Source organism: Canis lupus, chromosome 6, assembly GCF_003254725.2.
Source record: "Canis lupus dingo isolate Sandy chromosome 6, ASM325472v2, whole genome shotgun sequence".
NCBI classification, from domain to species: Eukaryota; Metazoa; Chordata; class Mammalia; order Carnivora; family Canidae; genus Canis; species Canis lupus.
In genome coordinates, this window is record NC_064248.1 from 75,541,732 (window position 1) to 75,564,979 (window position 23,248).

At 41.7% G+C, this 23,248-nt stretch overlaps 1 protein-coding gene and 1 long non-coding RNA gene across 10 annotated transcripts in view; one reads left to right on the top strand and one right to left on the bottom strand.

The window, feature by feature from the left end:
• LRRC7 (leucine rich repeat containing 7) overlaps window positions 1–23,248 on the bottom strand; it is a 491,773-nt gene that overhangs the window by 169,112 nt on the left and 299,413 nt on the right. For all 9 annotated transcript variants that reach the window (XR_003124468.3, XM_025417997.3, XM_049111806.1 and 6 more), the window contains one exon: window positions 5,406–5,469. Coding sequence is in view for 8 of the 9 variants with exons in the window: in XM_025417997.3 (XP_025273782.3) it covers window positions 5,406–5,469 (64 nt within the window). In the remaining variant the exon portion in view is untranslated. The remainder of the gene's footprint in view (window positions 1–5,405; window positions 5,470–23,248) is intronic.
• LOC112641077 (uncharacterized) lies at window positions 1,268–20,119 on the top strand. Its single transcript, XR_003124482.3, has 4 exons — window positions 1,268–1,305; window positions 3,469–3,603; window positions 5,976–6,112; window positions 19,462–20,119. It is a non-coding gene; the product is annotated as an uncharacterized LOC112641077 (long non-coding RNA).

Genomic DNA, 23,248 nt, shown 5'->3' on the forward strand with positions numbered 1-23,248 from the left:
TTAAGCCCAGATGGAAATACACTTGACTATAAATAATGAAGACTTTGGAGCTTTTAGAAAAAAACATATGAAGAGATCTGTTTGACTTTGGGGAGGCAAGAACTTGTTAAGCAAGACACAAAATATGCCAGGCATAAAAAAGTATGCATTTTATTACATTACAATTAAGAACTTCAGGTCATCAAGAGACATCAAGAAGAAAGTAAAACAAACAAACAGACAAACAAACCCCCAAAACTTGTAGAGTGTTGGAGGAGGTATCTGTAGCACATATAATCAACAGAAAATTAGCATCTAGGCTATAGAATAGATCCTGCTAAGTCTACAAAAAAGAGACCTCCAATAGATAAATGAGCAAAAGTACATGAACAGGCATTTCACAGAAGAGGAAACACAAACCACCACCAACATATGGAAAAAGCACCAATCTCTCTCTCTTTTTTTTTTTAAAGCACCAATCTCATAAAAGATCACACATAGGCAGATTCAGATCATAAGGAGATGCCACTGTCAGCCAACTCCTGGAAAAAATACGAAGTCTGACAAAATCAAGTATAGACAAAGATGTGGAACACAGGGGCTCTTAGACGTGCTGGGGAATGAATACAATTATTTAAAAAAAAGCCTTATTTTTCAAGTGGAATATGTGCACAATTAATGAGTGGGAAATTCCACTTCTAAACATATGCCTTAGAAACATTCTTGCACATGTGCACCTATGGAAGTCTGCATAGCTGCGATGCAATAAAAAAATGGACAAAAATGATTGTGAAGGAAGAAGTAAATAAGGTATAGTATAGTCATATTTTTACAAAACCTGAGAACAAGCAGAGTGAAATAATGTAATATTTAGACACATACCAACATAGGGAATGTGAAACAAAATTCAGGGTTGTACTTGTCTGTGGGAATGAGGCAGGATCAGGTCAGGACGTACGGGCAGCTGTACAGGACTGGTACCCTGGGTCATAAACATACGGCAGTGCCTAACCAGGATGCATTTTATTATGTTTTGTAACTTAAATACATACCACATATATTGTGTTATATGTGTAACATCTGATATAATAGAATTTCAAGCCTGTCTGATTATTATTTTCTCTTAAGTTTGAATTTCAATGTCGCTATTTATTTTTTGGCCGCTATTTGACAGTCTTCCTCATTCAGCTGCCGAGAACGATCCTAACTCATAATGCTCGCAAAGAATCTTTTGAATTTGATAATCATGCATTAGTGTAGAATAGAACGCACACCAACATTCCGGTTTGGCAAATAGAACTATCTCTATGAAGACACGTACAGCCGGTAGGTACGATGTCACAGTTAGAGGGCGATCTCAGCCCTCACTTCTCGGACCTCCCTCCACGCGCATAGCAAGAGATGAAGAAATCGGGTCTCTCCTGGGATCCTCCTCCCCCGTCCCTCCTTTTAGGGGTCCTTTTGTGGCCAGAGGGGAGTGGAGACAAGGGACCCCCCATGTCACAGGAGATGCTAGTCCAGCGACCACTCTTGCCTCTGTCTTCCTTGCTGCTGGCCCTGTGCCACCCGGGCTGCTGTCTGCAGGTGGCTGGCCCGCCCGCCGCACCCTGAGCCACACACGGACCACTCTGCAGTGTGCTGTTTGTTTCCTCCGGGCTCAGCTCTTTTCTCTCTCTGGTTTGCAGAGAAGCTTTCTTACTTGAAGGTTCCCAGAGCAGAGGTTGGGAAGGCTCCGAGGGACACTTTTCTTATTCCCTTATTAGCGTGGCCCTTCTCCAGTGCAGGGAGGGGAGAGGGAAGGGGGTAAGAGGGTGGGAGCTGGAAGCTACAGCTTCATTGGGCAGATGGTCAGCTATGGCCTGACCCGGCTTCTGGATCCACCTGTCTCACCTTCCCCTAGGCTCTGCTGCTCAATCTGCTTCCTTCCGGGTGTTCTCACTCATAGCGATGTGCGCTGGGGCCTTTACTAGTCCCACTACCGGCCCAGGACGCGAATGGGACTCCCCGTTCGTTAGGTAGATCTCTATAGGCCCAGCATGTGTACCTATCCCGTGGCAATCACTGCATCTGTTTTCAGGGTCCCTGACCATTCTATGACCTTGGAAAGTTCCTGATTATTCTCTGAGAGTAGAAGGCTGTCTACCCTCAGTGCAGAGGAATTTCAAGCATTGACGTTATCTAACGCATCAACCTACGATGTCCCATCTCTGACCTGGCCCTGAATAATACTCGTTTGGTCTAATTAAAAAGAAAATGATGGTGTGGGGGGAGGATACACCAAAAACACTGATAATGGTTATATAAGGGGATGGGATCATGGATGAGTCTCACTATAATTTTTACAGTTTTTCTAACTTTCTCAATTTAAAAAAAAATGGACATTTGTTGATTTTATATTTAATGAAAATAAGCCGTGAAAGAAACAATAATAATGAAGATCTTTGAGAATCTATTATGTTCCCAGAACCTTGCCCAGGATTTTCTGGTGGTTACCATCCTTAGAAATATCAAGTGATTCCCTCTGTTTAGAATTATTCATTATGAACAAGGCATCCTTAAGCAGTTATGTCTCCAAACCTCATTTAGGGCATTTACATTGAGTCTCAAGCAAGCAAACTTCTGTTCTTTCTATTAGATTTTCACATTATAAGGTTTTTTTGGGGACTTATTATCATCTTCTCTCCATAGCTATCTCCTTAGAACATCACACAAAATGAATTCTCTCATAGTAATCTCCGAGGTGTCAATACCTGGCTACAGAATGGAACTTGCCCCCTTTCCTACACATGACATTGTTTCTAGAGGCCTCTTATCAAAGCAAATTCTCTTATTTTCTCATTAAAAGTTGTTACTTTCAGAGAAACAACAGCTAGTCCCACACATATGACTAATAAAAGCCAAGCATCTGATTAAAAGTGAATGACAGAAATGTGAAATTCCATAATTACACCACCCTTCCTCCTTGCTGCCGATGCCAAGTAACTGAGTGTTGTCGAATAAGTGGTCCCAGGACAAATGCAAAAAAAACAATTTTTTTTTAGAGAGACTTGTTTTGTAACTAGCATGGAATACTGGGAGTTCAAAAGAAAAGAAATGTTTCTGCTCAGTGATAATTCCTTAGATACCGCACAGCATAAGTTAAAATAATGTTTTTTTTTTGTTTTTTTTTTTTTTAGTTTACATTTACTGTGTCTACTTTCCAACACGCAGACATACCCTATTCATCTCTGTTGGCCCAAATATTGATAGATTTGATTTCCAAAGTCATATGCCTGACAGAGGCAGAGTTCACAGAGCCATTTATCTCTTGCATGGATTCCGCGCCCCCAATCCTGTGAGATAGACAGCTTCGACGCCCTTATTTTATTGAAGAGGACACTGAGGCTAGAGAGTGAGCTTTAGACCCACAGGCGCCTAGCCAGCCGGTGATGGAATCGGGAGTAAACCTCAGTTGTCTGAATCCACGGTCCATGTTCTTTCACCCACTAGACTGGCTACACCTCCTCGCGGAAGCAGATTGTAACTTCTTAATAACGGATTTTGAAACTCCCAGGACACAACAGTTACGAAGTTCACTGGCTCTGGGCTGCTGTGCCCTCTTGTCTGCGCTGAGGCCATCACAAGGTGGGGTGCACCCTCAGCAGGCTGGCTCGGTGGGGCCACGCAGCAGGGGGAGGGAGGCCCCCAAGTCTGTTCCCTGGGCCTCTCTCAGTTCACCCATCAGGTGGACTCTTGGAGCCAGTCCGTGGGTGGGGGGGTTGCTCCTGGCGTTGAGGCCAGTGAGGTACCTTCAGGACAGGACCCGGGAAAGGCCGCTGGGCCTCCCGGGCCTCCCGGGCCTCCTGGGCCTCCTGACCTGCAGCCAGCCAGAGCTGCAGGGAGCTGCCCACGGAAGTGACCAGGGCCTCACTGGGCCCACAGTCCACACAGGGGGCAGCCCCAGCTGCAGACATGAGCCAGGGGGACAGCACGTCCGTCGGCCGCCTCTGAAAGGCAGCGGGAGAGCAGGGAGGCCCAGTCCCTCAGGAAGGCCTCAGCCTCCTTGGCACCCGCCCGCCGGCCACGTTGTAAGGAGACGCAGGGGCAGCCGAGGCCTTGCAGACACACACAGGCCTGCTGTGCGAGGCCGCCACATGCAACCCAAGGGGATCTGGTGCCTGCTTCAATCACACCACGCTTCCAATTGCAGAAGGCCAAAAGTCAGCTCCCCCCCCAACCCCCGCAAACGGCGATGGAGGCCGGGACAGTGGCCCGATGGGTACGGCCCAGTCCACCGAGGTAGTGTCTGCACCTCCAGGGTGCGGCGTTGGCCGAGGTTCCCTCCTTCCTAGGCCCTGGACAGGTGTTACCTCACTTAACTCTCACGCAAGCCCCGTTGGGGGGGAGCCACTGTAATTTCCATTTTAGAGAGATTGAAAAAGAGGCTTAGAGGTGAAGGAAGCTGCGCAAGGTCACACTGCTAGCAGCGCGGCCCGGAGAGAGTAGCTGATTACTCAATTAAGTGTTTGAATTTGAAAATGGTTAAAATATAGTTTAGACGAATTGCATTTTTGAAATCTGAAGATGTTCAAGGGGAGACTTCGGAATCAGAAAGTCTGCTTGTAACGGACTGTTTGCTCTCTAATTTGCAATTGAGATTTTTTTTTTAAAGGATTTTATTTATGTATTCAGGGGAGACCCAGAGAGAGAGGCAGAGACCCAGGCAGAGGGAGAAGCAGCTCCCTGCAGGGAGCCCGACATGGGACTCGACCCCAGGACCCCGGGACACAGCCTGGGCCAAGGACAGAGGCTCCCCCACTGAGCCCCCCGGTGTTCCCTGCATTTGAGATTTTAGTCTCCAGGCAAATTTTAATGACAGGTTAAGCCTGAGAGGAGCAGTGGGGATTCTGTGAGCCGCGGTGCAGGTGAGCTGATAGGAGAAAGGAGCTGGGGACAAGGGGGGGCCTGGCCTCCAGCCGTCCTCCCCAGCGAGCGACCTCAGAGGCGGAGGGCTCGGGGCCTGAACCCTGGTTAGTCACCTCTTGCTTTAATTCCTGCTCGGCCACGTAAAGGCTGTATGACCAGGACCACTCTGGGCGCATTTCCACCAGGTGAAGGTGGCAACGGGTCAGATAAGGGCTAAGTGAGACGACGACGCGCTACACTCGCTTGGTGGCTGCCGTGGTGGCGCTCGCAGGCCTCGTTCGCACGCGCTTGCCCTCCGTCCCCACCTCCCCCCTTTCTCTTAACTGAATCTGATATTATCCAGTTCTCTACAGGGTATGATAGAGTCAGATCATCACTTTATTTCCTGGATTTCATTCTGCTTTTACATTTACCAAGTGCAAACGTGAACTTGGGTAGTAACCTGTAACCTGGGGTTACAGAGACAGAAGAGATAACCTCCTGGGGTGGATTTATCAGGGTTAGAAAATGCATTCGCTTACCAGCTCACTGAATTCATTATTGCCTAGGTCAAGTCTTTCCAACTGGGCCAGTTTGTGCATTGACCTATAACAGATGGAGAAAAATACTATCGTGAGGCAAGTCCATGACACATTGATTGCTCCAAAATCATTCCACCCACCCCCAGTCATATTTACCTGGTTTATTTATTTATTTATTTTTATTTTTTTTATACCTGGTTTAATAGTGCACAGAAATGGGGGTGTTTTAGAGAGAGAAGTAAACTGCAAATACAAAACAACCGTATGCAAAACTACCACCTGCTTAAGACATTTCCAAAAGCCATTCTGTGGTGGGAATACAGAGCTCGCTGCGTAACACAAACCCGGGAAGCTTGTTAAATATCCATTCCAGTGTGAGGCATAGGGTGAGTCCACAACATCTACATTCTTAAGAATCACCCCAGATTTCGGGACCGATGGGGGAAACCAATCCTGAGCAAAGCATTCCAAAACTCACAATACGGCCCTGACTTCAGCATCAATCTTACCGTTTTCTACTTAAATGAACTTGTGTTACAGACAGACTGTTGTATTCCTTGTCTCCTAAAGATATTGGCTGGGATGCTGCTACGGCTCCGTGAAATGGTAAAGCCTCGAGCAGGATTTGGTGCCAAAGGTAGAGGTACCCTTGCTGGCGCCACACGCGACTGGCGCTTCACAAGCCATCCTCAAGTGCAGCATACCATGTAAGAAAAGATAGTGTTTTTCTTTGTTCCAAGTTTCCTTATCCTCCCACGAACCAGAATGCTATCCCTAAATCCTGACTCTACAGAAATTCTGGAAGCATCATTGACTCAAATCTCAGAAATTTCAGTTCCTTTTTCTTTAAAATGGCTACAGTAATTATGTCATAGCTTAAAGTACTACTATAATCCAGACACTCTCAGACACTCAGAAATGCAAAAATGTGTGTACCCTTTCTTCATTCAGCAACTGCTATTGAGCGATTATGCACCAGACAATCTTCTGGGGTCTGGAGGACAGCAATGAATAAAAGGGACAAAAACTCTTGCCCAAAGGGAGTTTCCATTGCATTGGGGGGAGAATTACAATCGATTACAATAACTAAGCATAAATACTAAAATAAATGAGTACAGTAGGATAATATATTAGAAGGTTATAAGTGCTATGGAGAAAGCTTCAGCAGAAGAAGTAGATATGAAGAATGGAAATAGGGGGATTGCAATTTTTAGTAGGGAGATTCAGGTAAGGCCTTACCAAGAAAATGAAATTAAAGGAAATGAAGGAACAGGCTAGTCACAGACATGCTGTTTGCTTGAAGACGTCCTAGGAGACCATGTGGCTAAAGCAGAGCGAGGGATGAGGGGAGTAAGAGATGATTACGAGGAGTCAGATAATATGAGGTCTTATCAGCCCAATGTGAGTTTGAGGATTTGATTCTGAGTAAGATGGGTCACTAAAAGGTTTTGATCAAAGGTGTGACTGAAGTGACTTATTTCTAAAGGATATCTGTGCCTGTAAACAGAGAGGGACGAAAGTGGAAGCCAGGAGATCAAATAGGAGGCTAATGGAAGAAGCCAAAGGAGAGGTGAGGGTAGTTTGGAGCCCGGTGGTGGTAGTGGAGGTGGTGGGAAGTGATTGGCTTCCAAACATATGTAAGATTAGAGTCAAATGTTTATTTGCTGAAACATCTGGGAGGAGTAAGAAAAAGTAGAGTCCAGTGTAACTAAGAGTGTGTGTTGGTCTGAGCAACTAGAAGGATGACGTTGTAATCGATGGATAAGGAAGATGGGTAGATCAGGGTTTTGGGTAGATCAGAGACTCGGTTTTAAGTGTTCTCCACCCCCCTCACTCACACCCTTCCATAAAACAAGGTAGATGTTTGAGGGGATGGGTGTGTCCATTAACCGGATGGGAGGGCGCTTCTCACAATGTGTACATACATCAAATAATCACCATATTTACTTTGAATAACTGGCCACTTGTCAATTATACTTCAATAAAATTGGAGTACGTGTCATAGAAAATACACGTGTGAGTTCCTGAAGAGCACAGGGAGAGGTCCTTTCTCAGTGTTGGGAGTAAAAGGCTCCATCGACACTTTGTTCTGGAGCATCGATCAGGCTTTAGAATCGGAGGAGATGGCCTTTTGGGGAGGAAGTGTCAAAGGGCTGGGTTGAAAGAGATCGTGGCCTATTTCAAGGAACCGCAGGTTAGCAAAAACAGTAAGGAAAACAGTAAGAATATGTAGGGAAGGGCCGCATCATAAAGAAACCCATGTCAAGCCAAAGAGTCTGAGTTTTCGCTTGAAGGCAACGGAAGCCTTTTGGATTCAGATCAGAAAGTATTTATCAGATTTGTATTTTAGAAAGCTCGCTGCGGCAGCTTGGGATGGTGTGAGACGTGGGGGGAGGATGTGCTAGCAGAGGGGCCAACTAAGACTGTCCCGAAATGCACGTAGGGCCAGAAATAAGACAAAGCAGCACAGACGGCGCTGCGGGCAAGGAGGGATGCTCTGGTGGAGAGAACTCGGCAATGCTGATGACTGACTGGGTGTGGGAGGTACGAGAGGAAGGAGGTTAAAATAGTTTCTGGATTGAGGACCAGTGTGGGAATATTGCAATGGAATTAAATATGTGTGTGTGTGTGTGTGAGAGAGAGAGAGAGAGAAACTAGAGCTCAGGGAAAGGTCTTGACTTGAAATAAAAATTGAAAAATAAATAAGTGATATTTTTTGTCTATTCCACCTCAAAATTATTATTATTATTATTATTATTATTATTATTATTATTTTTAGCTCATGTACCATTTGTTTTCTTTTCCATGATTTACTCGATATTTACCACTTGCTTCCTTGAATTGTCAGTGTTTTTCATATGTCTATGCCTCCTGTCTCCACTCCCTCCTTAAAATACGTTTCAAGACGACCGGAAGGGCTTGTGTGGGACCAATTACCAGTCCAAAGATGGTTTTGAAAATGTGGCCAGCGTTGTAAGAACATGGGCCTCGCCTCTTGTGTCATCTATGCCACTGAGTAAATGCTTCTAGGGAAGGGGATGGGAGTGGCTGGGCCCCAAGAAAAGCGAATTAGTTTTTCTTCTTAGCCTGGGAATATTGAGGAATGGCAAATTCTTGTAAATCTCAAGATTTACAAAGCCCTGAGAGCCAAGGTAGAGGACCAAGTGGCCAGGTGTGGCAAGTAAATGAGAAATAATCGTAGGGGTAGCAGAGCCACCTTCACTGGGCTTCACCCTGTAGGCGACAAAGATTCCAGTGAGACTCACCATGAGCTGAAGACCAGAGGCCTTTCCACAATTTTCTGGATTCTGTAAATTCTATAGTTCTCACTGATCCCCTGAGGATAATTTCCCCCCCAGCCTTAGTGGTAGAGAACCAAGATGAAATTAATTTTATTAAATGAAGAAATGGGGATGTCTTATAGCTGTGTGTCCTGAGGCAAATTCTATTACTTGTAGGACGTATCTTTTTTTTTTTTTTTTTCCCTAGGCTAAATAATAGTGACTTCTTAAATCATCCTGTGTGTGTTAGGATTTCCAGGCTCCTTGAACACAAGATCATCCAGGATTATCTTTATCAATGTTTCTCTTCCAAAACAAGGCCAGGTCCAAACCTGGCACCTCTTTTTTTTTTTTTTTTTGGTAAGTAAAGTTTTATGGGAACGCACCATGTTGACATATGACCTACGGCTGTTTATCACCACAACAGTAGAATTGAAGGGTTGGGGCGGAGATCACATGGACCACCCCAGAACCCAAACACCTCCTACCTCTGACAGTCACATGGCGCTCGGAACTGAACACTACTCTCTGGCTGTGGGCTGACCAAGACAACCTATGAAGAAACTATTATTTCTTGTATGTATCTGGGTAAAGTTTGGTTTCTTTTAGTTAGCCTCCATGTCACTGCGAAGCATTTTTCTCTTCCCAGCTAGTCTTAGGTCACTGCTTCTGAAACCCTTGGTTCATAAACTCATACCTAGAAACCATGTTTTAAATGTGTTAACATAGCTTCCTACCATCACTTTGCCATTCTTCTGAATGGGCAACAATTTTCCTTTTGCTTATTCCGGAACAACAAAAAAGCCTTCCCCATGAGGTTTTTAAAAAACTTTTCCTGAAGCTTATTTAAGCTCTATTATGTAAAATGGCATTTTTTAAATCTTGATTTTATCTCGTTTTATTTTTCTGATAATCGTTTCCATCAATGATCTTTACTGTCACCAAAGTTCATATCCATCATTAAATTCTTCTGTTTTTGAGTTGTCTTTCCGATATATAATTTCTTACATTTTATATTTTTAAAATGGTTATATTTTTACTTCTGTTTTTTGAAGATGTCATTCGATATTAGTTCTTACATTTTTACACCTTTGAAATCGACTGTCTTCCCGAACCACAAGATTTTAGACAGTCCGTAACACGACCTACTGCTTTTCTTGTTCATGTGCTAGTTGCCAAACTATAATTGTTCTGTCAAATTGTCCAATAAATGTTCCTTTTAGCTGAATGAATGTCTGTAATAGGTTTCAAATTTCATCAGGCTATAAACAAGTAAGACACTCTAAGAAAAATAAAATAGAATACACGGTATTTTGTGTTAGTAGTATTCTTTGTGGGTATTCATTCATTCACTCGAGTTTGTGTTCCTTAGGGCAGGCACCGTGTGGGCATTGGGGTCACCAGGATTTCTGTGGAGTTAGATTTCTGGAATGCAGGGTTTCTCAACTTGGCACGACTGACATTTTAGACAGGTAAATTCTTTGATATAGCGGCCTACTGGGTGCATTGTAGGATGTTTAGCACATCCTGCACAGTCTCTACTTGGAAAGACTTATTTTCTAAGTGGAAATGACCATCAAAAGAATGATTGCTTCACAAGGTGATAAGCGCTAAGGTAAAAATATGTATAGATTGCCCTAGGGTCTCAGAGGAAGGAATGTCTAACAGTTTAGTCATTAGGGAAAACGTTAAGAAGAGGTGACATTGCAGCTGGGTTTTGGAGAAAGTAGCTATATGAATAGTATATATTTACATATGTGCAAAAAAAATAATCAAAATACCAAAGACTACATCTAAAGCTGAAGTTCTTCTGAGATTGTAGCTTAAATCCACAATATTAACATGCATCCTTGAAGGATATAAAAGATTTTGATCCAAAGTGAAGAAACTCTAAAAATTTCCACTGTAATTTATTGCAGGAAACCCTACTGTCCTACCCTCAGGGCTGGGCAAGGAAACTTCTAGGATACGGCTACCTCGTGCATTGAGGGATGGTTAGCAGCATATTGGAAACATTCTCTGCAGTTTTCACAACCAGTGTATTTCTGCACAGTGTCTAATGCTCCCAGGTTGGGGATGCAGAGTGAGGTTGGGGGGTGGGAATCATCTCCAGATGAGATCCACCATGCTAGAGGAATAGCTCGGGACTTTATCTCCTCTCTTTACTGATTAGTAGAAGGGTGAGCATCTCTTCTCTCTTTGTTTACCTCCTTACCCTGACAGTGGGTTCCCATGCGGGCTGTCCTTGTACAGGTCACACGAGCCTACTTGACCATGTGCTCTTTCCTTACCATAAGCTCTCGTGTGTCTCGGGACCTATCCCTCCATTACTGTAGGGGAATCCAATGGGTCTGATTTCCCTTTACAAATGGCTGGTCTTGAAGACGTGGTCCCCGCCAAAGGTGGGGAAGCAAATGTGAGGACTTGGTCACAAATTGGGGCCACATTCTCTACCAACAATGCTGACAGTTTGACCTACATCTGCCTGAATCAGGTATCTTGCTGATTATTTAGATTCATTTGTAAGTTCACCTAGTAATTTAAAAGGTGCAAGTTCCAATGTAATTGGTTGTACTAAATAATATTTACCCAGCTTTGGTCATATTACATATATATATATATATGTAAAATTTCAATGATTTTTACTTTTATCACTGCTGTCTCTCTTGACTATAATGTTCTTTCCCTAAATCTTCCAAAAGCTGGTTGCTCTGCCTCAACTCTGTGAATTTGCTTTGTCCTCAGGACAGTCCATTCCCCATTACTCAAATTAAAATCTCCTTTGCCCCTTCACCTTATATTATTTTGTTTCATTTTATTCTTAACACCACTGAAAATATTTATTATTTAATTAAATCCTTTATTTTACTTAATTAAATATTTAATACAGAAAATTAAAATCTTTCTGGTTTGCTTACTAATTATTTTTCCCCTGCTAGATTAAAGCTCCATGAAAGCAAGTAACTTGTTAGTCTTATTCACAGAGTAAATAGCTTTTCAAACGGTGTTGTTTAATGAAGACATTCATCCATGGATGAACGAATGATTAACAGTGAGAAGTTTGGATTCTAGAATATTTGCAAAGACAAACTGCTCAGTTTTTATCAGGTATCTACACTTAATTAACAGTTGCCAAGGAAGCAGTTACAATTAATTAACGGTTGCCAAGGAGATATCCTGATAGGCCTGTTTTAATAAATACTGTAATGAATATATGTTAGCTCATTTATTATGAACTATGCATGATGACAAAAGCAGATAAAGCTGAGGTTCACTAGCCTCTGGATATCTAAATCCTGTGTTACGTTGACCTAATGGCATTTCTAATAATAAGTCTTTCTGAGGTTCAAATAATAATAAAAAAAATATTCTGTGAAATGTTTAGGTAAGTTTTTCACTCTTTTGAATATCTGACACGTAACAACAAGACCTCAAGTGTGGAGTAGTTGAGGGCATGGACTCTGGGTTCAGATGACCTGGGTCTGAATCCTGATTCTACTACTCACTAGCTGTTTGATTTTGAACAAATTGAAGCATATCTTACCTCAGTTCTCTCATCTGTAAGTGGAATGATGATAAGAACACCCACTTCACAGAGTTGTGATGATTACAGTAGTTAATGTGGGAAAAGCACATAAACAGAGCCTGATACAAGGCAAATGCTCTATAAGAGTTAGCTATTAAAATAGGGAGGGTTTCAGAGTTGGAAATATGAGGTTTTCTAGGTTAGCGTTTCCTAAAGTTTTCTTAAGGATTTATAGATGTTGCATGATTTAAAAAGCTTTCAGATGGCCAGGAGATTTTGGCAAAGCTTGCTAAAAAATGTTAAATGAAGTATATCTTGAAATCTGGGATTGTGATACCTCCAGGTTTTTTTTTTTTTAATAAGTCCGGTATGATTAATGGACAGTGTTATATCAGTTTCAGGTGAACAATAAAGTGATTCAACAATTCTGTACTTTACTCAATGCTCATCATGGTACGTGGGCTCTTAATCCCCTTCCCCTCTTTCACCCATCCCAATCCCTCCACCCACCTTTCCCCTGGTAACCACTGGCTTGTTCTCTATATTTAAGCCTCTTTTGTTTGCCTCTTATTTTTTTCTTTGTCTTATTTCTTGAATTCCACATATGAGTGAAATCATATGGTATTTGTCTTTCTCTGACAGATTAATTTCACAGATACCTCCAGTTTTGTTCTTTTTTAAGATTGTTTTGGCTATTCACGTTCTTTTGTGGTTCCAAACGCAAAAGATCATTGTTTAAGATGATTTGTTGTGTGAAAAATACTATTGGTATTCTCCCGAGGGTTGCATTAAATCTGTAGATGGCTTTGGGTGGTATGGACATTTTAACATTTGTTCTCCCAATCCATGAGCATGGACTATCCTTCCGTTTGTGTCATCTTCAATTTCTTTCATCAATACTTTTATCGCTTTCAGTGTATTGATCTTTCACTTCCTTGGTTAGGTTTATTCCCAGGTCTTTTATTATTTTGGTGCAACTGTAAATGGGGCTGTTTTCTTAATTTCTCTTTCTGCCACTTCATTATCAGTGTACAGAAATGCAACAGATTCCTGGGTATTGATTTTGTGTCCTATGACTTTCCTGAAATCATTTATCAGTTCTAGCAGTTTTTCAGAGACATTAGGGTTTCCTACGTATAATACCATGTCACCTGCAAATAGTGACAGTTTTACACCCTCTTGGCCGTGTGAAATACAGATGAAATACACAAAGGTTCATTGTGACTCTCTAATAGATGTAACTAATTTAGACTTTTTCCTATGTGACCCAGGGACATTTATTATTTTCTTTCCTATAGGACCTTTCTCAGACTCAGAGCACATTTTGAAAAACTTCTTTTTGTAGACGATGAAATTGAATCCTTGTTCATGAAAACACAGGCCTAGCCATATTTAAATAACTTATTTGAGTATTTAAATTTGATCAGATCATCCTCATTTGTCTGCTTGGAAATTCTGACCTGTTAGACTCTGTACCTCAGCTCCCAAGTTCACTTTAGGCTCTCCTTCCATTTATGACTGTTCTGCATATAGTTCTCTGGCCCAGCTTTCACATTTCCCTGAAAGACCGTGCTGTTTCTCGCCATCTGACCTTATGCACCACAACCTCAGTAAAGGGAAATGCTCACTTATCAGAGGAGAATTGGTGACTTGTTCAAGGTCACACAGACAGTCAGTAACAAGGCTAAGAATGATAATAAGGTCATTCTTTTCCCAGCACTGGCCTGCCATCTATATCTGGCCTGAAATGTTTGGATTGACCATTGTTTAAATATGAATGTTTTTATGAAAAGCGTGTTCTCTACAGGTCACCAGAGTCTACGCCAGGGGCCAACCAATTCTTTTCTGTAAAGGGCCAGGCTGGAAGTGTTTCAGATCCTGCAGTCCATCTGATCTCTGTCTCAACTGCTCAATTCTGCTGTTGTATGCAAAAGTAGCCACAGATAATATGTTAATACATGGATATGGCTTTGTTTCGATAAAGCTTTATTCACGAAAAACAGGGATGCCAGGTTTGGACCACACGCCACAGTTTCCCGACCCCTGGTCGAGATCACTCTTTAACATCTCACATCTAGATGGCTGTATGGGTTTATGATTTAATCCTGGTCCCTAAAAATAGTGAAGTCTTGAAACCTTTGCATATAGAGATGATAGGTAAATTAAACACTGGGAATATTATCAGAGAATTTTTGTTAGATAACTATTTATATTAATGAACTACTTGAAGTTCTCATTTCTTAGGGTACATGCTATTGCGATCCAGGGACATTTGTTCTTAATATTATCATTTTGGTTGTATTTGTGAAAATTAAATCCTTACTAGCATGTCATTACTTTATAGAATCTACCCAACTGCAAATCTGGAAAAAGACTCCAGTTGGAATGGAATTTTCCAATGCTGGAAAATAATGCAATATCTTGGTGCATCTGCATACAATGTATGGTTTTCTTTTTATCAGATGCAGAGGCTTTATTTATTTAAATGTACAATTACCCCTGAAGCCACATAAAGTTGGCAGGGCTATTGTTTCCCCATTAATTCCCAGTGTAGTAACTTAGATTTGCTGACTCTGGCAGGATTCTTTCAATTTTTGGCGTGGGTTTATGCATTCCAGCTTTAAACTTGTCTTTCAAATGTGCTCACACATTCTCTCTGATTAGTGGCTATTCATGGCACAAGGACAGGAAAACTCTCAGTTGTTAATGTCCGATGTTTCCCTCTTACTGAAACTTAGGGAAAGAAAATACCACCTTTCTACTTTGCTTGATCTGTTGTAGTATATTTAATGAACATTTCTATTTTATAATTTAGACCTGCCAAATTTGCCACATTATCATGTTCTTCCCTTGTGAATAATTTCTTTTCAAATGACCCTCATATTATAAATTTTTGAAAAAATAATTCTTTACAGCATCGGTACTGAACACTAGAAAGTCCAGGAATTGAGACAGTCTTGAGAAATGCAGCTACTGGCACAACTTATTTTGAAGGAAGATAAAATCTAGTATCTTTACAAGCCAGGAAAAATTAAAATGTAGTGCCCGATAGCAGATAAGCCCTAACCTCTATGATCAAATGTTTTATGATCAAACTTCTATGATCAAATCCTGCCTTTGTTATTACTATACCGTAACCCAATATCACAGCGACAATTTTTATTGCTTCCCATCATTTCAATTCAACCTCTTCCCGAGAACAAGAACAACAAAATGCTAAACCGGCTTCCTGGAATCTTCCAGATGGGTACGTAGCCAAACTAAACATCTATCACTTTGTCAAAGAATATTGGGAAGGCAATTTTTTAGACAAGTTTGTTAACGCTTCTCAATTAAGATAGTCTTCCCTGCAGTCCTTAAATTATTAGGATAAACACTTAAAATTTGTAATTTACATCAAGCTGTCACATATTTTGAGTATTTCCTTTGGGAATATATTTTCCTTTTAAACATTCAGCATTTAAAGGCTTATGTTGGTTTTATGACTCTTATTGGAAAAATTCAGTTTCTTGTAATTACTTATCTCTACTTTAGTGCAGAGCATGAAAGATTCTATATGAAGAAATAAACTCTCAAGTAAGCTCTCAAGAATACTTCTAGTTTTTACAGGGAGATACACTCATCCGATGAAGTAGATTAAAGTGAAAACTGGAACTATAAGGACAGCAGCTGGCTATCTAGGACAAATTCTGCACCGCTCATTTTAATGAAAGGTCTGCCCAGATGGGGGAGGTCCACATTTTGTTGTTCTTTGTCTATACAGTCCACTTGGGTTCATCACCACTCTTTCACTCTTTACATGAATTTCCCACTGGCCAAAAATGACTGTGCATCTCTAACTCATGACAATGCAGCAAAGACGCGATTATACCCGTAAGACTTTCTGAGCTCTTTGTGGGGGCCAAGGTGCCATGTAAGCAGGAACAATGATCCCCGGATGGCTACTTGCTGGAACTGACACTTCTAGTGTGCACTGCGGCATCAATCAGAACGCTATGAAGAACAGGATCCGCTATGAAGACGCTCGTTTTCACTACTGTGTATTGCAACCTGCATTATATGGTTATGAAGGGATTTTGAATATACTACTGGAAAATAATTAGGCGTGTAATAAATAATTATTAATAAATAATTAGGGTGTAAGCTCTTTTAAAAACTCTTATAGATACGTGAGCAGAGAACAGCAACAATGACCAGTCCCTTTCCTAAGAGATTCCTTTAACACGTACCCATGTGGGTGCACGTACACACACACACACACACACACACATACACACACACACACACACGACTCAGGCTCGTAGTTCCTTGGCCATACTTCATACAAATATTTATCACTCTTTACACTGGGCTTTGTAAATACTAACTCATGTGCTTTGGCATAGATTTGGTCCTAGATGATCAGTACCCTCACCGATGTATATACTACAGGGGGATGCAAGGGATGCAACTCTGTCATTAAGGTGTCGGAGGATTTGAACTGTAGAGGATGAAAGGCTTTCAGAATAACCTGGCAGTTAGCCACGGCTGGCAATTGCTCCTAGACCGCTGTCATCTCCCCCCCTTTCTTCCTTGCCAGTAGGATCTGCTGTGCCTCAGACTGGAAATGCCAGATAGTCACTCGGCACATCTCCTCTGAAGCTAGGACATGGACACATGACAGGAAGAGGAGGAGGAGGAGGAGAGAATGGGGGCTTGATTGCTGAGGGAGATTCTGAGAAGAATTGTCTTTGATTTAGAAGGGGGGGAGGGGACAGGGGAAGTCATGGGACTTTCCCCCTCTGTCTCCTTTATTCCTCTATCTTTCATGGTTGGAGAAGAATGTGATGTCTAGAGTGGCAGCAGACACTGTGCAACCGAATGAGGTAACGAGTCCAAGGATGAAAGCCAGCACGCCGGGGAGGGCAGCACAGATAAATGCAGAAAGCTCAGGCCTTTGATAAAATCATTAAGTTACTGAAACCAACTTCAGAACTGCTTACTCTGCGACTTTGTTAACGAGCAACAAGGTACCTGCTACTCAAGGAGTCACTTTTACTCAGAATTTCTTATAGCCCAAAACATACTTTCTGCTACACTCATTCCACCATTCTAGCGTTTGGGGGTCATGTGATAAAGTGCATTTTAAATAATTTCAAAATAAGTAGAAAATATGTAGAGAAACACTTGCATAGTTTTACATGTTGATCACAAGGTCAAAAACAAAAAAACATTTCTACAAATCATTTAGGGTTTAGGGTAGTTGATTTTTTCTTCCTGCATTTGACTTCAATATTCTAGATACGTATTTTGATGATTTCTTGTTAATAAGGTATTCTGTGAATTTTGGTGTGCTGTCTGATGTTTATAACTTCTGCTTTTCAGAAGCCCTGACCGATTCTATATATATTCTTTTCTTTTACTTTTTATTACTTTATAGTTTCAGGACTCAGGTAAATATGTTAATTTTTTTCAAGTCTATATTCCTCTTCTTTTTCATATTTATTACATCTTCAAAGAAAATTACTCCATAAATCATTTTCTCTAATTTCAATTTCCCCTTAAAATAATATAGGCCTCAGACTCAACTAGATATTTCTTCTTTCTAAAGTTATTGCTAGAGTCTTCCCAACTTACTATGTGAATGCTAAAACCTAGATTAGTGGTATATTTTTTGATAGTTTCTATGAATACACAGAAATAAAATCAGATTTTATTTAATAATTGGAATGATGCATGCTTTCGGCTGTATATGTTCATTTAAAATAGCAATTTTAGAACAAATTTCACTTAGGATGACTTTCTGGTTGGCCTTCACCAGGACTGATTTTTTTTTCCCCCATGGATACAAGTTGACATAAAGATTATTATGCTAAAATATGATCACAGCAATCAGCACTTAGAAGTTGTGAAATAAAATATAGTAGGATAGCTATCAGAAATAATGGACTATACGCTAGAAATAACAATGGGTAAGAAATCTGCTCTAAATGAGACCACTGTGAAATGTGCCTCATAATGAAAACTCATTTCAATCACAGAACTGTAAAAGACACTGAAGTCTAATTGTATTACTTCTCGTGGTTAATTATACTAATATAAAGTAAATCTTGCTTTAAAATAGTCATAAGTTTGACCAATGCTTCTTGCCAAGTTCTTAAAAAAATTATATTTCTGAATCTGAATTTTATTGAGGAAACATTAACTTTTTGTCAATGTGACAAAACACGTAGCTCTAATTGTCCAAAGTGGAAGAAAGGCCTGATTCTTCATATCATTGTTATCCTTGTAGACAAAATAGTAAGTCTATCATCTAACCTCTTTACTTTTGTACTATATTGATATTGCACTTCACAGATTCTCTGTAAATTAAGCTTCTAAATTCATTAACCAAATAATTCTTTATTTAATGCAACAAATACCTATTGGGCAGATATCAGATGCTAGGCTAAGGGCTGGTGCTATGATGTGGTTGTTGCCTTCACGCACCTCACAATCCAAAGGAATGACCTTAAAGCTTACAATTATTGGTATTAGGTACGTTATTATTAGCTACATTACTAGTCACACTATTAGTTACATTATTATTGACAATAGTAATGAATACTGTGAGTTTTTTATTCTGTGTGTGAGAATGATTCAGGGATTAACAAAACAAACACAATCGCTGCCCTGATGGAGCTTACATTCTGTAAGAAAATTCAGAAGTCGAATAATTATGAAGTTACTGTACTCAATTACTAAGCCTGGGAGTCATGCTACCCAGAAGGTGTCGGAATGCTCCGAGAACTTGTAATTCAGGAGCCTTGAGATAGCTTCATGTCAGGTGATACTGGAATTGGGGCTTAAGAGGAGAGTTCACCAGATGGTGAAGGCGGGAAGGAAATTACAAGCAGATGGTGCTACCACCAACATAAAAACTAGGTGTCTAAAGTAGTAGACATATTGTGAAACAGCAAAGTATTTTCTCAATAAAATTCTTTGCAACATGTAAGGGATCAGAGGCATTCACGGTTTCCTTAACATTAATGCCATAACATAAAAGAAGAGACAGAAAGTTCTTTCTCAAGAGCAAGGCACTCATGGGGGAGACCGGTCCACAGGATTATTCTCCTGTCGGGCTACGGTGGGCTGTGTTCCGAGGGTCAAGCCATGTTAGACCCTCCTACTGTGAGCAGTGGCTCATTCTTTTTATTAATTAATTAATTAATTAATCTATTTATTTTTATTTATTTTATTTTATTTTTTATTTATTTTTAATTTTTTTCAGCAGCTCATTCTTAAAGATGGAGGAAACAGCAGAGCCAAAATAAGAGGATGGGATCTATTTTCTCTACAAGGAAAGAAAGGAGCGACTGTCCCAATAAAGCAATGGCAGAATGGATTTGCCTCTTACTTCTCTATTTCCCATTTTGATGAGTGTCACCACTATCTTCCCCGTAGCCCAAAGTGGAAACTGGGAAGCCATCTGGAACTTCTTCTCCTCCATCACTGTCCAAATTAGTCAATTATAAGCATTGTTTATTCGACCTCCACTATACGTCTCGCATGTTCTTTTTAAATCTCCTCTGCCCGATCCAGACGTGGCTTCATATCAGATAATACTGCAAGTAAGGTTTAAGAGATTAAGTCTCTCGGTGCCTCTCATTTCTTAGTTTCATTTCTTTTTAGGCACTTCTTACCGTTTTAGGTCAGCCTTTCTTACTTGCTGGACCATGAAACCCCAGGCCTCTGTCACGGCCTTGTCACCAGTCTGCCTGCCTCCACTTTCAACTGCTTCCAATCCATACTTATCATTGATAATGGAATCATCCCTAAAACAATTTGGTCGTGTCATATCTGGGCTCAGAAATCAAATTATTTTAGGTGTTGGTCTAAATTCCTCCACACTGCATTCAAGGAACCTTGTACAATTGACCTTTGAACAAGATGGGTTGGAGCTTTTCTGGTGCACTTATATGCAGATAATTTTTTTTATTATTATTGAGTAAATACAATACAGCCCTGTAAATGTATTTTCTCCTTCTTTTGATTTTCTTAATAGGATTGTCTTTTCTATAGTTTATTGTAGGACTACAATATACAATAAATATAAAATACGTGTGTTGACTGTTTACGCTATCATTAAGGTTTCTAGTCAATGGTAGGCTATTAGTAGTCCAGTTTTGGGGGAGTCAAAACCCACACGCAGATTTTCAACTGCCTAGGGTCCTGGTGCTCCTTTGTTCAAGGGTCAAATATAATTTGACACCAGTTTACCTTTCTGATTTTTTTCTGCTTGCAAAACCCCATACATATTATAATGATAAGCCATTTATGGCATTCTAAAAAACTCTCCAATTCTAAGGGAGCCATTCTCTGACAGATTTCACTTTGGAGGTCATGAGACTAAATTGGGCCCCTTTAATGTATCTCAGAGGACTCCTCAGATTACAAAAAATGCAATTGAGAATAATCGCATTTTAGAAAAAGGAATCTTCAGAGAAAGTCTTTGTTACAATTTCAGTCCCTGAAAGAATATTGTCATTAAAAAAAAACTGTCATAATTTTTATAGAACACAAACAACCCCCCCCCCCCCAGCTTTTGGTGTGTATGCAACCAATACGAAGTAGCTCACGTGTAGCCGACCAGTAGAAAATACTCTTTACAAATCCAGGGAAGGGATGCAATGCCATATGGTGGCCACAGGCAAGTCGCTAAAGGAGTAAATCCTACAAGTTCTCATCACATGGGAAAACAGTTTCTTTGTCTCTCTTTTTCTTTCTCTTGCATCCATATTGGATGATGTATGCCAACTAAACTCAGCCTGGTGATCATTTCACGCTATGTGGATTATTATCATTCTATACTCCTTATACTTACACAGTGATGAATGTCAATTATATCTCAATACGACTGGAATAAAACTGAAGAAAAAGCTTTTTATAAATATGGATCGTACTATGTTCAAATAAAAGGAAAGTGAACTTAAAAAAAAAATCTATGGAAATTAATTTGTCCTAGAACATCAAGCAAATAGTAGGTAGCATCTGTCAGAGCTCTGCCCCCCCCACCCCCACCCCCGTGGTGTAGAAATAGCACGGAGGAGGCACCTGCAGGCTGGGAAGAGAGCCTTGCTGGGAAGCAGGGTCAGCCAGCACTTTGGGCTTGGACCTCCCAGCTCCCAGAACTATGAGAAATAAATTAAGCCACCCCGTCTGTGGTTTCTGGTTAAGGCAACCCAAGCTGCCTAATACAATATCTAATAGTTGGAAATTGTAGGCTTGAGTAATTTTTTAATTGGCAGCCCAGCATCTGGCGTTTTGGTAATTGCTGCTTGAGGAGTCCTGGTAGGAGGCAAAGTTTACCTACTGAGCAAGGAAAACGGAGCCCTGACAGCTGACAGCTGGTGGCTAGCGGGGCTGCTACCCACTAGGCCTGGGATTTCCCCACTGATCACAACTAATTTCATAAAATAGCAACTTCAGTTGAGGGCTCTTTGTGGTCGTGATGGAACAGAACAAATGGAAGACCACCAGCAGCTCCGGCAACCCTCCATTGCCCTGGTCTCCTGGTGAAAGATACTAAAATCTCCGCTGGCCAAACGCCCCGTCTTCAGAGCCTTCCCCATGCAGAGAAGACGACCGTGTTCTTGAACCTTCTCCAAGATCCCTACAGAGGCCTTCTAACGCCCTCTCTCTGACCGGCTCCGTGGTTCTCCATGGTTTGCAGCCTCTCTTGCTGTAGCAACTAATAAACCGAATGCTGGTTTGTGGGGATATTTGGTGTCTTCACCGGCTGCTCATCAAAATCCTTCTCAGAAGCCCGAGGCCTGGCTTTCAAGGCTCCCTGGCATCGGCGACTTGGGCACCTGGTAGACACGCCGGACGGCGGGCTCCTGCACGGAAGCTGCTGGACCTGAGGAAACAGCGGTCGGAGCAGCAGCAGGAGCAGCAGCTGCAGCAGGGCCGGCACCTGGGGTCGGGCCTGCCTCCTGAGCTCCACTTACTGTCTTCTGGCCGAGTCCTCCACGTCTGCGATGTCCTCTCGTGGAAGCCTTCCCGGGCCGAAGCCGCACCGAGATGGTCACCGTGTCGCTAAGGAGGTGGGTCCTGCAGGCGGCCCGCGCGCTGCGCCTACTCGGCCGGCTGCTGCCTGGACTACGGGGGCCTCCCGAGCCCGGGTCCACGCTCCGCTTCTCGTCTCCCGCACAGCATCCTCGGGTCGCACCACGAATCCGCACTTTCTCGTACTGAGCACAAGCCCGTCCCATGCCCAGGCCTCCTCCGCTCTCTCCGCGGTCCTTCCCATCGAAAGCAGAAACCCACGACCGATCGTTCACCGAGCCCTACGGATTCTTCTGTCTCTAAAATCTATTTCTTCTCCTTTCTATAGGCCCCTCCACAGCTCGAGCTCACAGCTTTCTCCACGCAGGGGTTATTTCCACGGCTCCCTCAGCGGTCACCGCGTCATCCGTTGTGCCCTCCGTAACCCACTCTCCACACAGAAGCGCAGAGATGGCTTTAAAATGCAAGTCATGTGATGTCATATCAAAACCCTCTTTGGTTCCCCTTTGCCAGAACAAAGCTGCTTCCAGAATTAAAATTCACGTGACACTGGAATGGCCAGAAATGCTCTTGAGTTAAGAATTCCAGTTGTGCCCTATAGAACGCGTATCGGTGTCCATGCCTTTGTCCAAAAGAGATCCTTTCTGGTCTCTGTTCTAAGCAGAAAGTGCTTGTGCTAAAAGGGTTAAAAAAAAAAATCCTTGCCATCCCTGTAGCACCACGGCTTGATTCTACGAAGCATCTACTCATTCATTCAACAAATATTTATCAAGTATCTACAATATATTAGGCCTTATTCTAAGATGCAAGAATATAGCAGAAAGTAAAACAGGTAAAGTGTCTGCCCTCATGGAGCTTCCGTTTTAGTGAGGGGACATGAATAAGGAAGAAATAAGCACAAAACGTAATACATCACGGGGTGGTAAGTGCTATGAGGAAATAAAGCATGGGGAGAATGATTGAGAGCATTTGGAGGCTGCTATTGTGTAATAAAGTGGCCAGAGAAAGCC